This window comes from Amblyomma mixtum, chromosome 9, assembly GCF_055824585.1.
Source record: "Amblyomma mixtum isolate Tamu chromosome 9, ASM5582458v1, whole genome shotgun sequence".
Taxonomy (NCBI): Eukaryota; Metazoa; Arthropoda; class Arachnida; order Ixodida; family Ixodidae; genus Amblyomma; species Amblyomma mixtum.
In genome coordinates, this window is record NC_143020.1 from 120053949 (window position 1) to 120072340 (window position 18392).

Sequence of the window (18392 nt, forward strand, 5' to 3'; positions counted from 1 at the left end):
TTAATGACCACCGCTGATGTGCATGCAGTAATCTTTCCCAGCTCAACTGGTTTATGGAACAATTTCCAGTTGGTTCCAGTTGGAACCAACTGGAACCCATTTGGTTCCAATGGTTCCAATTGGAACCAGCTGGAAATTGTTCCATAAACCATTTGGGCTGGGAAAGATTTTCGCCAGGCTGGCTCTAAACAGTAAGTACCTCGTCCAGATGTAGTAGTGTACAAAGTCAACTGTCAAATGCCACTTTTGTGTGGAATTTGCATACTGACAGTGCAAATAACAGTGCAGTGAAAAGGACGAAACAAAAGTGAAGGCATTAGCACCTGACCATTTGGGACCCGTACACACATCAATAAAATTGAAAGTGTACAAAAAAAGGGCCGCTCGATTCATATACAACACCTTCCGAAGAACACCTGTAAGCGCATTATTAACCAAAACAGATTTAGTTTCATTAGTTCAAAGAAATCGAGTGTCTCATCTTAAATTTTTGTATCGAATAGTGAATGGTCATTACAAGGTTGATTTTGCTAACATCATATCTTTTTCATCTGGGTATGCAACAAGACAGCATTTTAATCTAACAATAACCCCTTTTTGCACGAATAATAACACCTTTAAATACTCATTTTTTTGCAAGAACTGTTAGTGACTGGAATGCACTCACAAAAGATGAAGTCCTTCAGCCATCGTTGAAATTATTTGAATACCGTTTGTAGTTATCTCTCTGTAGGTGTGTCATAATATGTTTTAGTGTGATAGTTGCTTCTGCTGACTGGTTGCTGTGTTGCTGGTTGCATTGTTCAAACATGTCGCTCTTTTCGTTTAGTACCCCCTTCTCGTTCTTGTATTTTTTATCTTTTTCAATGTGTTCCCACACTGATAAAATCCCTCCACGGGATTGCAGTATGTATAAATAATAATAAATAAATATATGAACAATGCAAGAGTTGGTATAAATGTTTTTGAAGCGACAAAGGGTCTCACTAATATTAAACACAGAACAGTTGTATTGTTCTTCATACATTTTACAGTCTTTTCTTTCAAGTAAAAGCATGCTCTGATTTTATAGTGCTTGCACTGAATGAAATTTATTGATTCCTTTTGTAACGCTGAACGAAGCTGTGGATCATTAACCTCAACTTACAGCAATACGTGTGTGGTACTTGTACTCTGAAATTGAAATTGAAAATTTATTTGTCCACACACATTACAGTGGAAAAAGGGAACACTGGGCAAAAAGCTGCATAATGCAGCTTGAAGTAGCACCCAGTGCCCCATGAATACAACGACAGCAGTGTGTTTCGCGAACATCAGGCTGAAGTTGAGCTGAATATCCCCGTTAAAACAAACAAAGAAAAAGGACAACAATAGTGTAACCCTGACCGCATACACAACAGAGGTGCACATAAATAATAGGAACAATAGACAATATAATACACCAAACCTATTTACATTGATGCCACAATAGATTCGAAAATGCACATGATAGATAATAACTGTTTCTTTGAGATGTCTTCTATACAAACATTATTTGCTGCCAATGTGTTGAGGTAATTTCCTAGCTTATAGGATAAGGACTGTTTACAGTATAAAGTACGGCAAAAGGGTAGAAGCCAAGGTAGAAGACATCGGGTATTGTACACTGGTGTGTATTGATGTAGATTAAAGGCTGCAAGGAACAGTTGATTGTTTGTTTAAACTGCATTTTTGTTTCACATAACAATATGAACGGGTGCAACACATCAACAGACAAAATACCATATAAAATACCAAAATACCATCTTTCGGCCATTCACTAAAAACATTTTTTCTGCCTAATTTTAAGCTAACAAATGCATTTAAACTAATGATCAGGCGTATGTTGTTGTGATGTCTTCACTAACTACGTGCTAATTTTCTAAAAAGTCCACAAGGCTTCTTTATCGAACCATTTTGGCCCATTCTAGATACACACCTTCTTCCAGTGCTTCATGTCTCATAAATATCGGAAACAATGGACACGGTAACTGAATATATCTATCATCAGAAAGCCTCAGGCAACGAGCATATTCACATGGTGCTGAGATATTCGGATATATTATGTTTCCCGTTGGTTTCCTAGTGGTGAGTACGAACAAGTTAGTCATTCTAACCTGGCAACTTCAAATTACTTTTATTAAAAATTTCAGGATTTAATACTATTGTATTTTGTGTTGTATGGTACAGGTGCCCTGCAGGTCTTCTGTGGACTTCAGTACTGGGGGGTGGGGGCAGACATAATTGCTATATATTTACTTGTTGATATTAAACCTTTGCCAAAAGTATAGTACGGCCTGTGTGTCGTAGTAAAATAAAAGCGAGCTATGAGCCTCTATGTGCTTGACTATGCTCAAGCACTGCTAAACAATACATGGCTGTCACAAAAATCACTCTTTAGCTTGGACTTTGTCTACTTTTTAAGCTGTACAGCAAAGGCAGGGGGCTCTATTCTTATTATGTATGGGTTACCCTTTTAGAGCATGCTGTCTGCATGCAAAAATGAAGAGATTGTAATGACGCGTTCACACAGTATTTTTAATCTACACATGCAGTGTGGAAATTCTTGATGCTTGCTTGCTTGCAGTACTTGTGTTCCACCTAATAATTTGGTTTAGTAGTTAGAAAAAGTAAGCCTTGTCTTGCAACTTAAAGGGAGGTCATGACGCTCCATTTTTTTAGTCAAGTTTTCATGTGCTCATCGTGCGGTGGCTCTGTCGTTTCTTTGCTGTGGATAGAGTTTGAAAGCTTTGCTTTCAATGAAGTGAGTGAACCAGTCATTTTAGTTGAGACTGTGCTGGCCAGGGCTTAAAGCCCTGGGCCATATCAGTATTGGGGTCATATCAGTATTGGGGCCATATCAGTATTGGGGCCATATCAGTATTGACAAGGCATCTTACACCTCCTCTGCTAGAATACTGCATGAATCCAAAACAGGCAACTATTTTTTATTCATTTTGTCAGCATGAATCCAAAACAGACAACTATTTTTAATTCATTTTGTCAGTGGTGGTTGGAGCATTTCATCTCTATCATTTCAAAAATTTCACTGTTATTTTTAGTATGAATCATTAACATGTTTTCTAGAACCCGACACAGGAGAAAAATAAAAGTCGGCAGCGCTACACAAAGGCTAGAAGAGTGAGGGAATCCTGTGCCCTCACACCTATGTTCAGTCTAGGGCTGTCCACTCAGTTCAAGGCTACAGAACAACAATACACAATAGCAACGAGCACACTGGCAGAGCACAGGGATCGCTTGTTTCAGGTCTGTGTCATGAATTGAGCAAAAAAGCTATCTTTAAAAGGGATTTCTCCCCCTTTGTATAAAACGATGCGGAAAACAGGCTGCCAGCTGCTCTCTCTCCCCCTCCATATATTTCTCTCTCCACTTGTGTTCGAATCATGAGAGATCCCCGCCTTCGATAAAGCCATACTCAAAGCACTAGTGCTGACAAATTGATCTTTGTTGTGTCCCACTTTTTAAATTAAACACACTGCTCTTGCTGCAACAAAGAGACACGAACCCCTGGAATGCATGTAAACTGCCTCACTGCTGCAATGCAGATCGGCATTAGCAGTGAGCCTTGGGGAATCAAGTTTTCCTTTGATTTTCAGCGGCTGTGCCATTGTGCAAAAAAAGCATGCGTTGTCATGGCTTGTTTTTTTTTTTCTTTTAGAAGGCACTATAATGGAGCTGTCTTTATACTTGTTTCGATCACAACTGTCTTTCTCTGTGCACACTGAAAGGAGATACCGTATACACATCTGTGTTCACAGTGGGGGGGTGAGGCAATGCTGTGCCTGACAGCTGCTGCAAAATGCTGCACAGACATTCGAAATGCGATTGCATCATTTCTGACAGCGTGTGTCCTTGCTGCAATCCCACATTCCATCGGGAGGCTTTCGCCTCGCCCTGTACACCTTCTGTGTCATGTTTTAAGTAAGAGGGATTTCCACTGCAGTGGCTCCGACAACTCATAGAAAGGGCTATATGTATTGTCCCCCTTTGTTATCATCTCTTAGTATGTCGGTGCCCAAATTCTAGTACAGCTATTTATCTTGTACTATTTGTGCTCAGGGTTAATTAAAGAGATATGGGAGAGGCTTTTGTCCTGGAGTGGGCGGTGTCAGGCTGCTGTTACTGCTGGTGATGATGATTTGTGCTCTTTTTTTTTTACTACTTCACCCTTTTCTGTATTCAAGCAACTTGCTGGCTAAGATCTGATTTTTCTCTGAACACCCTTGTCTCTTCTCCCTCCCTCAATTTATCCCTCTTTCTCTCTCCACCCATTTTTTTTGTAGGTTTTATTGTCTTATGGTTTTTTAAATAGACGAATGAGTGCCGCAAAGACTATGTGGCCTTGAGAAGCACTCAAAAACTAAAAGTGCGCGCATGCAGTATAAGCACTATAATGACCGTATGACAACTTGCTATAGTTGCACATTCACGTTTGTGTATGACTTCACCCTTCTTGGCGGCAGATTCTGTAACATATCCATTGTTTCGAGCTCTCTCTTTTTTTCTTTTACACATGCAAGTTGTTGATAATCACTGTTCAGTTTTTTTTCTGTAGATTCGTTTTTCCCTTTCTTTTTTTTATTTACATTGCAGGCCAAGGAGGAAAGAAAAACCTTCTGTGCTAGTACCCTTTCTCAACGCAAAGGTTTCATTAGTGTTGGAAAATATGCATTACTTTAATTTCTTTTAAAATTCCAATGCAGTTACGTGAGTGCGGATACACTGTGGTCAACTACCCTGCCTGCTACGAGCAGTGCATATTAGCCGTCCTAATAGTTCACATTTTTATGCTCGTGCTTTGTGAAGTGGTAATATTTGGCGTTGTAGCGCCCAAAACTGACAGACATGGCTTGGCATCTGCCTGCTGATAAGTAACCCTACTGGATGAGGCTAGTGTCAGTGTTAGTGAGCTTTTACAGTTGTTACATGAAATCAACATAGCCTTTTGGCATCCATCTGTAAAGCTTAACTAAGAGATTAATTTTTCTGAATCTTTCAGTTACATCATATTTTGAAACCCCTCAGACGACTATGCTTTACAAATTCACTCTTTCTGAAAACAATGAAAGAATGGAACTTGCTGCCAGAGGATGTGGAGTATGCCTGCCATCCGACCTTTCTTCTCATTTACAGTGGCGTTGTCGATAATAGCTGCTGTATTTTTTTTTTTGCATTGTACTTAGTAACTTGAATTCTTTTTGGTACGTTTTACTCTATTACTTTTTATATTCTTGCATAATTTGTGGTCTACTTCTTGTGTGCACGAGTGACTGTTATCCTAGCTGTTATCCGAACAAGGCAAAGACTTTGACGCAAAAAGGGGGCACAGACAGGGCACTATTCATTTTATTGAAGCTTTGCCACTTCTTGTATTTCTGACTAACAATCTCAATTGAAAAACGCACAAAGAACCCTACGCGTGGAATGGAGACTTATGAACAACCATGCACATTTTTTCTTACCCATCATTTAGAAAATAAAGCTGCTTCTCGGAGGACAGTGCTATCAAGGTGGTGTTTACGCATTTGTCTTAGCGTTTGTAAATTTCATGAGCTTCGATTATTTCTCTTGTCGTTTCGTTGGGACTTTCTGTTGAGATCTCGCACTGGCTGAGAATCGGATAGCATGCTTCTTTCTTCTTTTGCTTTTTTAAAAAATTTTTTTCTGTGTAGTCTCTGCAATGAATGTCCAAATGAGTGGCCATAGAGGTGCTAACATTGTTATTGTGTTTCCTTCAACGGTCATATAGGCATCTGCCCATCTCTCTTTTGTAGTGCTTGCCACATGATAAAGGGATCCTCTAGATGACCACGCTAGCGCAAGGCACGAATCTGTTTTGGTGTTTCTTGGCACAGCCCACCTTTCTAGTGATGTCAGTGAGGTGAACCCTCAGTAACATCAGTTGAAAGTCAATGCATTGTCTGTGTCCTTTTTTACGTCCTTATCTTTGCACTGCTCGGATAATGTTGAACTAACTCGTCAAAGCTTCCATTTTGTTATCCCGTGTTACGTTGTCCACCTGTGCTATGCTGTTGGATAATTTTTCAACAAAATGGCTTCAACAAAATGCTTCAAGCATAATGTGGCCTGCCGTTACAGGGACAAAAACGAATGGTAATAATCGGCTGGAGTGCAGTTGCATTGACCTTCTGAAGTGATGGAATTTAATGTGATGGAAACTTGTTTCCTGTGCTGTTTATTTATTTATTTCAATACCCTAAAGGCCCAATGCGGGCATTACATAGGGGGGGATTTATCAAAGAAAACAACAGATATACAACACAGAATACAAACGGCTGAAAAACAGGAGTAAACAAGTTGAGAAGGCAGGTACAAGTTAATAAGAGGAAGGAAAAAAAAAGGCTAATATGAGGTATTTGAAAAAATGCACATGTAGCAAACCCCACAAGAAATCAAGAAAATTCCCGGCTTCGAAGGTTACTAAATACAGCATCTAACATTTTGCGGAACGTTACGGCCAGCACACACACCCACTGGAGCAAACCCCCCCCCCCCCCAAAAAAAAAAAATATAAGAAGTAATCACACAGTGATAAAAAAAAGAAGAAAAAAGAACGCACATCAACATATGTTAGAATTTTCTAAATAGGACCAAAGAGCTGTTTGAAATGATGATGTTTCAGCGATAGTCGCAATGCTAGAACGAAGCGAATTCCACTCTTCGATAGACAAGACCAAAGGTGAGTATCTGTATCGTTATGTCCGAGCGAAAATAGGTTTAATCTTCTGCATGTGATCTACACGAGCCGATGTGTGTGGTGCCGGGAGAAGATGAGAGCTTGAAAATGGTGTGTTGCTGTGGTAGATAGTATGGAAAAAGGATAAACGGCTGAATTTTCTGCGCATGGCCAGAGGCGAGAGATGGAGCGATAGTTTCAGTGCTGTTACACTTTGATACCGAGAGTAACGGGAAAGGATGAAACGAGCAGCTTTGTTTTGAATAGATTCCAATATGTTGATTAGATAGACGTGATGAGGGTTCCAGATCACCGACGCATATTCAATCGCAGGCCTGATCAGCATGTTGAATGCGTGTAGTTTTGTGTCCTGGTTGGACACAAAGCCAACAGCAAGCAGTAACGCTTGCTGTTGGCTTTTTTCATGATTTTTGATGAACCCAGCATAAAGAAAACAGTGGAATATATACACAAAAGGAGGATGACACGACTCTTCCGTCGATATCATTCTTCATTTGTCTAGTCCGCTGTGTTCTCTGCGCTGGTTTATTTGCAGTGTTGTGGACCATACATTGCTCCTGTATGTTGGCCATTGATGTGCTAGGTTTGTGACCATCTGATCTCGTCATCTGAATAAGGTGATGGATTGCTGTTGCTACCTTCCGTCGTGCAGGTTCTAGTGCTTAGGTGGCAAGAACAGCTGGTACCATGGCTGCCAACATCTGGCAAGATGCGTTGAATGCCGGTAAGCTCCATTTCTGGATATATTGACAGCTCTGAACCAAGAAGCTCTTTCTGCTTGCATCTGCTTGTCCGTTGATGTTGCATTTTTTTCACCACACCACAGAGACACCGTCCTGCTCAACACTCGGTTCTTTTTGGAAACCTCACCCTCACTTGACATGGCCGTGCACATTAGAAGTTCAGTCGACTCCCGATGATTCGAACTCCAAGGCGAACGAGTAATTGTTTTAATTACGCAGAGCTTTCTTAATGCACTAGATGCTGGTAGGACCACACTGTCAGCTCGACTGAACTGGATACTCAGATGAAGTGAGTTTGAAATAATGGGAGTCGACTGTTAGTTAAAATCGAGCTGCTGCTAACGCTGCTGTAAAAATTGGTTTGCCGTCCTTCACACTGCTGAGCTGTTGCTTTGAGATGTTGAAATTGCGCAGTTTGTCCCAGCTGTTGTCTTTGTGATGTTGGACATCGTGCGAAAACGCTGGCACTGCCTCCCAAGCTTCTGTCCGGAGCAGTACTGCCTCAAAAGCTGCTGTTGTAACCTTGGCAAGTTGCTTTCCGCTTCTTATTGTGTGTGTTTTGTCTCCCGGCCACCATGTCCCGACTGACACCTAAGGTGAACAGAATGGAAAAAAAGGTGTGTGCTTAGCTTGCTGCTCCATTCCAGACCCCAAATGCACTGGCCGTTTCCCGTTATGAAGGGGTTCTGGCGTGAACTTATTGGCATCTTTGTATGTTTTCACAATATACATTTGTTAAACCCAGTGTCAATGAGCTGAATTTTGGGAACATCAAAACATCCCACTGATTATGCAGCTGTTTGTACTAGTAAGTTGTGCTAGTCAATTGCCTGGTGGATGGAATCCATTGGGACATCCCACGAGCACCTTGGCACAACCAACAGTTTGATGGCCGTAAGGGCCTCTGATGCCACATTTTTACAAGTGGCACGTACACAGCTTTTCCTCTGCAACCTTCTTTTCCACATGGCTATCACATCAACGTCATGGAAAATGGCTGCGCAAAGTAAACGAGGATGACACCGAACAAATGCAGACCACAGGATAAGTCCTTGTTTCGTTTGCGCTGCCATTTTCAATGATGAATAACCAACTAGCCCTCACAAAAATATTAATTGATGCAACATCAGCATCACTTTTTCTTTTTTTCTGCTGTGCACTGTCCTGTTGACATCCTGCTCTTCTTAAGGCTGCTGACTGCAGTCGAGCTTAAAATTGAAGACTGCATCTATATATGGCAGAATGGATCAACATGTACATGTGGCATTGAAATCGTAACTGATACCTTATAATCAAGGTTTTCACGTCAGGACTCCTCCATGGGAATGCATGTCTACAGAAGCATGTGAATAAGACCCTGAATGAAATGCATGGCTGGCATTCGTAGCAAATACTTTGACATGGCTTTAAAATTGTGCTTATTTTAGATGCCTGTTACGTATTGGTGCTTATTTAAGGGGTACCCATAACCCTGAAAGGATCTGGTACGTACAATCAACTGCAAACGTTGACGGGATGCAGATGTGAGAGAAATCAGGTAAACTGCAAGCCAGTTGCCTCAAATGAGTGCAGGTATGAAGGAATTCGCATGCTCCATTTACCGGTAAGAGTGACTGGGTCATGATGAAGGGGTGCTACAATAGATTTCTTTTGAAGCATGCATACCCCTTTACTGTTGACTGTGCATAAATGGCTAAATGCAGAAGAAATGCTTTAGGGGTGGGCTAGTTGATGTGAGATCATATTGATAAAACTGAAGCTATGACAGAACACTTGTCGTACATCATTTTTCACCTCTATACTGTTCATACTGTTTTCGTTAACATATGCACCAATTATAATAAACGCTGCTTACAACATAAGCACATGCACATACAAAATTTAAGGCACATCTTCAAAAGATTTGACCTCATATATTGTAATCTCATGAATTCGAACTTCTGGTTTATACTTCAGTCCCATCAAAATCCAGTGTATTAAATTATTTTTGTGTAAAATGAGTAAATGAGTAAAGTAAATGAGTAAATATGCCCTTATTATGCATAAATAGACCAAATTTTGACTACCTTTTGGGTTCAAATGTAGTGCATTAGCCGGAAGCATGATGCTGTCCTGCTTTACTGTGGGGCTTATTTTCAGATTTGCTCCCTGTCAGGTTAGAAGGCATGGCGTTGCATGGCCTCTTGACAGCATTGACGGGGCTTAACTTGTCTGGCATGCCTCGTATTGCAGAGCGTGCGGCCAGCGCGTATGAACGGGCGCTGGACGAGCAGAGCGTGCTCGTGGCCCTGGGGGACCTGAAGCCCTCGCCCAATGGGGACGGCACCCCTGCGCTGATGGATGAGAGCGGGTGCGTCTACCTGAGTGGCTCGCGGCGCAAAGTGGACTTTGTGCTGGCCTACTCGCCCGCCAAGCACCAGGCTATCCGGGACATCTTTGAGGAGGAGCTCAGCAAGGCGGGCCTGGTGCTTGAGCACGTGCCTCAGGCAAGCCTCCTCCTGTTCTCATCCCCCCCCCCCCCCCCCCCCAAGATATTCAGCTAAAACAATTACTAACTACCGTAAAATTCCGAGCAAGCGCCTCCACCCCTGCAAGTCGAAATTACTGGCAAAGTAAGGAACGGGGGGGGGGCTATCCTGGAGCAGAGCCGAAATTCAAGATGGCGGCGATATTTTCCTGCCAGAAAAAAACAGTAGTGCACATAGATTTAAAACGTCCCGACGTTCTTTCCCGCTCGAAGAGCGCATCATCCACGTATTCACTAAACACCGGCGCGCTGTTACTCAACTTTCTTTGAAGTCTTGCTTTCCTGTAGTTTTGCTGTAGCAACTTCTCGATATTCTTGTCCCATTCCCATATCCGTTTCCGGTCGAACTGGAAGTCTCGAGACGTTTGGTGAATGTTCCCTCCATTTTCCCGGTGCCATTTTATGACCTCAAATCTCTTCGCAAAAGTGTACGAATGCATTGCCGACTTGACAACGTCAAAACAAGACAAATGGCGCGTGACGAACGGGCTCGCAAATGGCTTGAAAAGCAGGATTGGATCCTTGGACTGTATGGGGCAGGCTAGTGGAGAGGGCCCTTTCTCGGAACGGTGCGGAAATGTGAAATTAACAGTGAAGATAGGGGGGGCCTTTGCATGGGTGGGGGCGTTTGTTCGGAATTTTACGGTAGTCTCCATGTTAAAACATTCAGCTAAAGCTGTCATGTTGCTTCTAAAGCTTGTAGACTGTTAAATTTTTTAAGACGGAATTTTAAAGCGGCACCATTAAAAGTAAAAGAGCTTGTGTAATTCACTTATATCTGGCCAATACTGGACTGGGCTTGTGTTGCTTGGCACCCATGAACTGTAAATTTGACTGCTATGATTGAACGTATGCAAAAAAAGGTGTTGTTCTGTTTGTACCTCGAGATTATAACTTCACCAGTAGTGTTACTAACATTAAATTAACGCTCAGATGGAGGCTCATATGCACACGCCAAAGGAACTTTCAGTTAGGGTTGTTACACAAAATTTACCGTGGAAAAATAAAAATAAACAAAGACATTTATTTGCCTCCATTGCATTTCAGGTAGAGTAGACTCAATCACGGATGGAAAATGAGGGAAATTAAGGGCAGAACTAAAGCTTATCAAAGCGTATTTTTCTTCCACTTATAATCCATGACTGGAATTGGCTGCCGCAACAGATTGTAGAGGGTCGATCCGAAGTAATGTTCCAGGCTCTCTTATGAGATATGTAAATGTGTGCATGTGCCCTCTTTTAGTGCATACTTGTCATGTCCTTTATTTTTTATCTTTGTTGCATTGTCGATTTCTTTGGCCTATTGCTTTGTTCTTGTATGCCCCCACCCTGCCTGCAGTAACGCGTACAGATACTGCAGGTATTTGCAGTAAGTAAATAAGTGTCCATTTCTCTCTCCATGAAGGTGTCCCTCCATTTTCAGTCCTTCTTTTCTCTCTTGTCTTGGCTATCCCAGTTTGGCTTGCCCTGCCTTCACTTCAATCCCCTTGGGTTCCAAGGCAATCCAATCCAAGGAAGCAAAACTGCCACAGCTGCAACAAGCTTCAGTTAGACAGTGACTCAGAGTAGGCTCCCGTTAACGGCTCTTGCTGTAATAACAGCGCAAAAGGATAGGGACAGTGTCCTCACAGTGCTAATGCTAATTTGCAACAACCTTTCCTTCTTTTCTGGAGGGCAGACAAAAAGATGCAGCCTAGAACAAATCTAATGCAGTACAAACACTGAAGCATTGAGTTAATTATCAAAGTACCGTATTTTCCGGTGTACAAGACGCACCCGCTATATAAGACGCACCCGCCATATATGCAGTCTGTCATTGAAAAATTTGGTATATAAGACGCACCCGTGTATAAGACGCACCCCAATTTACCCAGTTAGGCTAGTGAGGCTTAATTAAACATGCTTATGCGACCATCGCAAAATGCACCGTACGTGTGAGAAGTTCTTAAGCAACGCTAAGTGATCGAAAAAGGCAACACTCACGCCATACCCGCCCACGTTTTAGCACAAAAGAAAAAAAAGCGAAAGAACTCTCTTTCTGTCCATAACAATTTATTTTTACATAAAACCTTCAAAGTCTTCATCTTTGGATGCGCTGTCGAAAAAGCAATGCGGCTGAAGCATTCTCTTCGCACTACGTACTTGCAAAGGGTGACTAAAAAAAAACAGCGGCTTCTCTTGGCTTGTCTTGACAATGGCGAGAAACGCGACTGTTGCCATCTTTGGCATTTCACATTACCTTTGCTTGGGGCCTCCGAAACGGCCGCGTGTTTAAGATCCCGGAAGTGGTCAACCCCGCCGTTTCATGATAAAGTTCACCTAAAAAAGTTGCGCACGGCGGTCCCCGTAATGAAGTATTAACCATGTTACAACCGCATTATTGGTAGTAATATCTTTTCGGTGAAAAAAGCTTGAACATGAACCTGAGTAATTTCTGAACTCGCAAAAAAAAAAAAAAAATGGAAAATTCGCATATAAGACGCACCCAAGATTCGCATATAAGACGCACCCAGGACGCACAAGCAAGATTTCTGAAAAAAAAAAAACCGCATCTTATACACCGGAAAATACGGTAAGCTATGAATGTAAATGAAGGCAAAATTATAGTTTGCTGTAATGCACAACATATTGCTTCAATGCTTGCACCAAATCTGGTGTGTTCTCGTCTCTTATTGTCTGCCTGCAGCAAAGAAGTAGAGAGTTGTTCCGCGTGCTCAGAAAATATAAGCGCTACAGAGACAGAATAGGAGGACAAGAGGTGATGTTCACGGGCACTAAAACAGTGGTTGAAATAGTTTTTAACCTGCGGTTTGCTCACTGTACTGTTTCCTTGGTTTCCCTTGTTGGTTGTCCGTCTGTTCTTTGGTCTCCAGCAGCTTGGTGCTTTGTTTTGCAGAACCCGAGTGGCCTGTGCTTCGTGAAAATCCACGCGCCCTGGGAGGTGCTCAGCTGTTTCGCCGAGATCATGCGTCTCAAGATGCCCGTCAAGGAGGTAGTACAGTCTTGCTGGGCTGGTGTCCAAAGGTGGTGGGAGCATGTGGTGGCGGTGTTTTTTTTTTTTTTTTCCGGTTTTGTAGAGCGGTTTTGGCATATTTGTTTTATTTTCTTGAGCAGTATTTATTGTTGTGTTAAGAAAAAGGCCAACTTTTCTCCTATTTTGATGTGTTCTAGAAATTAATGTAAACTGCTCAGCCTGTGTCAATATGATATGCAAACTTTTTTCCCCGTTAATTGATATGTTCCTGAAACACGCTCTAATATGACTGAGTGAGAATTGTGCATTTAGTTTAATCCTTAGTTCGTGGGCAACGTCGACATGCGCACATTTCCAAGATACTGTTCTTCAGATGCATTAAAAGCAGACACAGTATTTGCTCGCCATAGCTCGGACGTACAATTCTGAGTATCAGTGTGTAGAAAATCAGTGCATTATAATAGCACTGACAACTGTCGGACTATTGAACCCTTACTCACTACTACTTCTACAAGTCTGTAGAAGAAAGGCTGCTCTGAAAGAACAGTGTTGGATGATGGATCTTGTGCTCAAGAAATCCGCGCACACATTAAGTGCTGACATGTAACAGACACAGAGTGCGTGCACAATCTTATGACAGAACATATTGTGCCAGAAAAATGCAGCGCATAGGCCCACTTAAGGACAGATCTAAAGATGCAGTCTGCAGAGGCATTTCGATATATATATATATCTTTCTATATATTTATATATATATATAGCACAATAAGATAAATGTACTTGGTTGCTAGTTTAAATAAGATGCGAAATTGAGAAACGCTTCTTTTAAGTAAACACCTGTACAGTAAACACCCTTTAAGAAGAGAAGCAAGAACCATGTAACTTCAGTCTTGAAAAAGGACAGGCTCTGTCCGAAACGTTGACTCCCAATAAATGTTTACTTAAAAGAAGCGTTTCTCAGTTTCGCATCTTATATATATATATATAAGATGCGAAATTGAGAAACGCTTCATATATATATACATATATATATGAAGCATTTATATGCTACCTATTCCAAGACTAATGGTTTGTTTCCAACACTCCATGCTTTGTGCATGCATATTTCTCAAGTCTGTGCCAAGCAATCTGCATTGTTTCTTCAAAGTACAGCACTGACTTGCCTGTCAGTTTGCAGCGAAAAGGAGAGCTATGCTTTGGGTGCTAACTGCTGTTTCTTACGTGTATTCTAGCTGCTTACATTTTTTTTTTGAAAGCAAAGTAATTAGAGAGAGCGAATCTATGTCCCATGCAATCAGGTCGTAATAAGGAAAAAGGCTGTGGCAGTTAAGGCTTTCGATGGCCTAGTGACATTAATGCCCCGCAAGCACCCTAAGTGCACATACAATCACGGAGAAAAGTTTGCGAGATGTGGGTTCGTTTGAAGAAATTTATTTCTCTGTGACTGCGGAAAGCAGTTCAATGAAAAGCGTTGAAGTACAAGGGGATACGTGCGCTTTATCCTCTGGAAGAATACCAGGTAATTGGCTACAAGGCAACACAGAAATAAATTTTTTACGGAAATCTGCATCCCGCGAACTTTTGTCCACGAGTGTACTATCGCGCTCAATATGAGTTGCAACGCGTGGTCATCGACCGGGGCTCGTTCCGTGGTGTGCGTCCTCCAAACAGTCGCTCGGAATTCTGGGAGAAACTTTTTCCTGAGCGGGGGTGCTGTTGTTACCTAGAACAGCAGTTTCTCCCAGAATTCCGAGCGACTGTTTGGAGAACGCACACCACGGAACGAGCCCCGGTCGATGACCACGCGTTGCAACTCATATTGAGCGCGATAGTACAGGGGGACAGCAAGCACTTTAATGCAGCCACGCGCGTCTCTCCACCACCTGCTAGCTGCCGAACCAAAAACACCTCAGAAGCCCAGTGCCACCTCGGCGGTTCCGAGGAGTGGGCTCTGCCGTTTGTGAGTGCGTTCCGGGATACATTGGTCTGGTGGGTGAAGCCGCTCAAGAAAATGAGGCGCCCGAGTGGCGTTCCCAGGACTCGTCGGTAAGTCCGTCGGAGGGGGACTGCCGGTGCAAGCTTTGCTGTGTGGCGCACTAGGTGGAGGAGGTGGCAATACGGTTTCGCTCTGGTGTGCACGGCTTCTCTGTCCAGGTGATGCGTTCGAGTATCTGTGCGTGAAAGATGTTGTCGGTCAGTGAGTATTGTAAAGCCATATCTTGTTGCACTTTTTGTGTCCTTCTCCAAAAGTCTGAACGTACAGCCATGAGGATTTCCACGTAAAAGCCCGTGGCACAGATCTCCGTCTGTTGTCGAGTTCAAAAGCACGTCTGTTGTGCTTTTGAGCACGGTCTGCGAAGTGTTTGCTTCTTGGCTCGGCGTATGGAGCTCATGAACGAAACAGCGACCTAACTGCTCTCTCTTGCACCACTACATTCTCAAGTGCTGCGCGGTGGGGTGCTGCTTTGTGCATGTCTGCTGTTGGTCCACAGCAGTAGCAGCAGCCTGCAGACTCATTGCAGAGAGAAGCAACACACAGCTGAAAAAGGTAGATGAAGGATGTAAACCAAGCCTGGCGAGAGTGTAAACAGGCAGTGATAAAAGTTAACCATACAAATGGGTACTGATGTGTGCAGTGACTAAGCAATACTGGGCAATGCGTTGGTACTAGGAGCAACCTCAAGCTGATTTCCACCTATGTTAGGGCTCTTCTTGTGTTGAGCGCTTCGAGAAAATTCTGTTCACATTACACAAACCTGATGCTTTGCAATTATCATAGAGTGAATGGAGTCATTTTCATCTCTCCACACAGTCTCATTCTGTTGTTCCTTCCTGCTGCTTTTCTAGCTCTTCTTCTGCAACCTTCACAGCGTGTTACTCGTCACCTGAGATGTCAATTTGCACAGGCCTGCCACAGCCGCTTACTTCTCTATGCTGCAGCTATGTACAGTCCCACTAGTACACGATACATCACCACTGTCACTTTTCCACACCATCAGTGTTCAGTCTGTCTAATTTGTATTTATTGTTCTTCTTATTTTTACCATTGCTTGCACCATCACTGATGGCATTACAAATTCTGAAATATTAAGTATAGTGCAAATAGCGTACGAGCTGTGATCGAGAAGTAGATTTTTTACAGTGTCAACAAACATTGATTGTTAATGTGCATGGTACCTGAATGAATTGCCACATTGAGTGGACTAACTACATTTCATCCTTTCAGACTAATACTGATTAAAATTTTTGTAATGCTATTGTCTGTTGAGAGTAATATTCAATGAGTTTTGGCCATGAATTCCCAATCAGTGTGTGATTTTGTTCTCAGTTCTTGTTGTCCACCGTGAATGAGTGCAAGTTTCTAATTGCAGTGTCTCATTGTGCTTGGGCTTGTGTGTGCTCAGGTTGCAGAGTTTACATTTCGTGTTTGAAATTGACCCATTCGTCTGTATGCTTCTGATGGGATCAGCGCATCACGAGAACGAAACTCATCGAGCGTTGCCATGGTGACATACGAACACATTGTAATACCTCCTGACAAGCAGCTGAATCTTTAAACATGAATACTTGCAGAAAAACAGAAAACATTATTTTTTTTTTTAAATAGTGCAAGCTATTTAAATCTTTCCCAGCTCAACTGGTTTATGAAACAATTTCCAGTTGGTTCCAGTTGGAACCAACAGGAACCCAGTTGGTTCCAACTGGAACCAACTGGAAATTGTTTTATAAACCATTTGGCTGTTGATTCTGGAGTGGAAAAAAATTGAAAAAGTTGTCCCTGCTGTGTATTTGTGCAGTAGGCCATGGAAATTACTCTGCACCTTGAATTTTTTATGTAAAACTAGTTGAAACATTTCATCTCTTGACTGATTACTTTATAATGAAACTTCACAAAACCAGTCCTGGAACAGTATCGGAATGGTGTGGGAACAAAGCAGGGAGTCAACACTTAGCGTTGAACTCTGCAACCTTTGTGTGCGCGTGTGTATATAGCATGCTTGAGTGGGGACCTTATTCATAAGGCCACTGCAGTAGCAGCAAGGTGGAGCGCCTATATTGCCCGTCGATCGCAGAGGGTGAATATGCAGGAGGCAAGCAAACATCCCCTTTGGCATGAATATGAACAGCCAGCCAGTGTCATTTAAAGTAGAAGTGTGTGCACTGGAGGGCATTGAATATAAGCTTCCTGTGCTGCTGAATGTGCGAGGTGCAAATAGTTTTCCTTCTGGCCACCAGGTGCCACCAGCATGCAAATACCTTCGCACCACCCAGAGCAGATGAGACACTGTTGTGCGTACAAAGAATTCAATATTTATCTGCGGGAATTTAAAAAATTCCTGTGAGCAAACTACTGGCCTAATCGAGAGCAAACTTCGCTCACGGGGTAGCATATTATTGTCTACATTATTTGAGATGTAATTAAACGTCGGTACTTTCCTGCATTTCCTGAAATTAAGAAGAAACTGCTGTCAACTGCGAGTAATGCTGTAGCAGACAAGAGCTATACGCGAGCCAAGCAGCTGGTTTGACAGGGCGCGCCATCTGCTGGAAGGCGAGGCAAACGACGTCAAACCAGCTGCTTGGCTCGCGTATAGCTCTCGTCTGCGACAGCTTTACTCGCAGTTGACAGCAGTTTCTTCTTAATTTCAGGAAATGCAGGCAAGTACCGACGTTTAATCACATCTCAAATAACGTAGACCATAATATGCTACCCCGTGAGCGAAGTTTGCTCTCGATTAGGCCAGCAGTTTGCTCACAGGAATTTTTTAAATTCCCGCAGATAAATATTGAATTCTTTGTATATGCCAGGGAGGAGAGTTTTCACTCATGCGCACATTCTTGCTGTGTGACGCTTACTGAATGCTGTTTGTGCTGCTGTGGCCCTGCAAGCTTGCTGTGTGTGTATACCTTCCCTGTGTCTATGGTTTGCAGTGGAGCTTGAGGATGCAGGAGCAGAATGCTATGCTGGACTGTGAGCCCGTAAGCAGCCCTTTGGCCTCTCTTGGCACCTCTTGAAGGGGACCCTGCTCGGATTATGCATCCCATGGCCACCTTGTGTAACATTTCACAGCTTTGCAAGCCTCTGATCAGTGGTGTAAGGCTGCTGACATTCAGATGTGATCAGACAAAAGAAGCTGCGACTTTGCCTCTTATTGTGCCATCAGAGTATGCAGTATTCGTGCAGGGTCTTCTTGTATTCTTACTTGCCCAGTTCTACTCCACACAGCATTTGCTAGAAAGTAGATGAGTAACTTTTTTTACACACTGCCATTATTGATCGGCAAACGCTTTGTAGAAATAAACCTGTAGTGATGATGCACGGAACACTAATGGTATCAGTGCTTGTCCAAGTACTGTGAACTAGAGTGTGCTAAATGCCATGATTTCTTGA

General features: G+C 42.6%; 1 protein-coding gene across 6 annotated transcripts in view; it reads left to right on the plus strand.

Moving 5' to 3' along the window:
• The window catches only part of LOC149331019 (anoctamin-2-like), a 29586-nt gene that overhangs the window by 2065 nt on the left and 9129 nt on the right, over positions 1 to 18392 (plus strand). Inside the window, exons 2-8 of one of the 6 annotated variants that reach the window (XM_089561729.1) lie at positions 1950 to 2106; positions 7410 to 7481; positions 8097 to 8117; positions 9733 to 9986; positions 12923 to 13018; positions 14891 to 15046; positions 17933 to 17980. In XM_089561729.1, coding sequence (XP_089417855.1) covers positions 7445 to 7481; positions 8097 to 8117; positions 9733 to 9986; positions 12923 to 13018; positions 14891 to 15046; positions 17933 to 17980 — 612 coding nt within the window. In that variant the 5' untranslated portion in view covers positions 1950 to 2106; positions 7410 to 7444. The remainder of the gene's footprint in view (positions 1 to 1949; positions 2107 to 7409; positions 7482 to 8096; positions 8118 to 9732; positions 9987 to 12922; positions 13019 to 14890; positions 15047 to 17932; positions 17981 to 18392) is intronic. The other 5 variants (XM_089561731.1, XM_089561728.1, XM_089561732.1 and 2 more) reach the window with 5 other exon arrangements.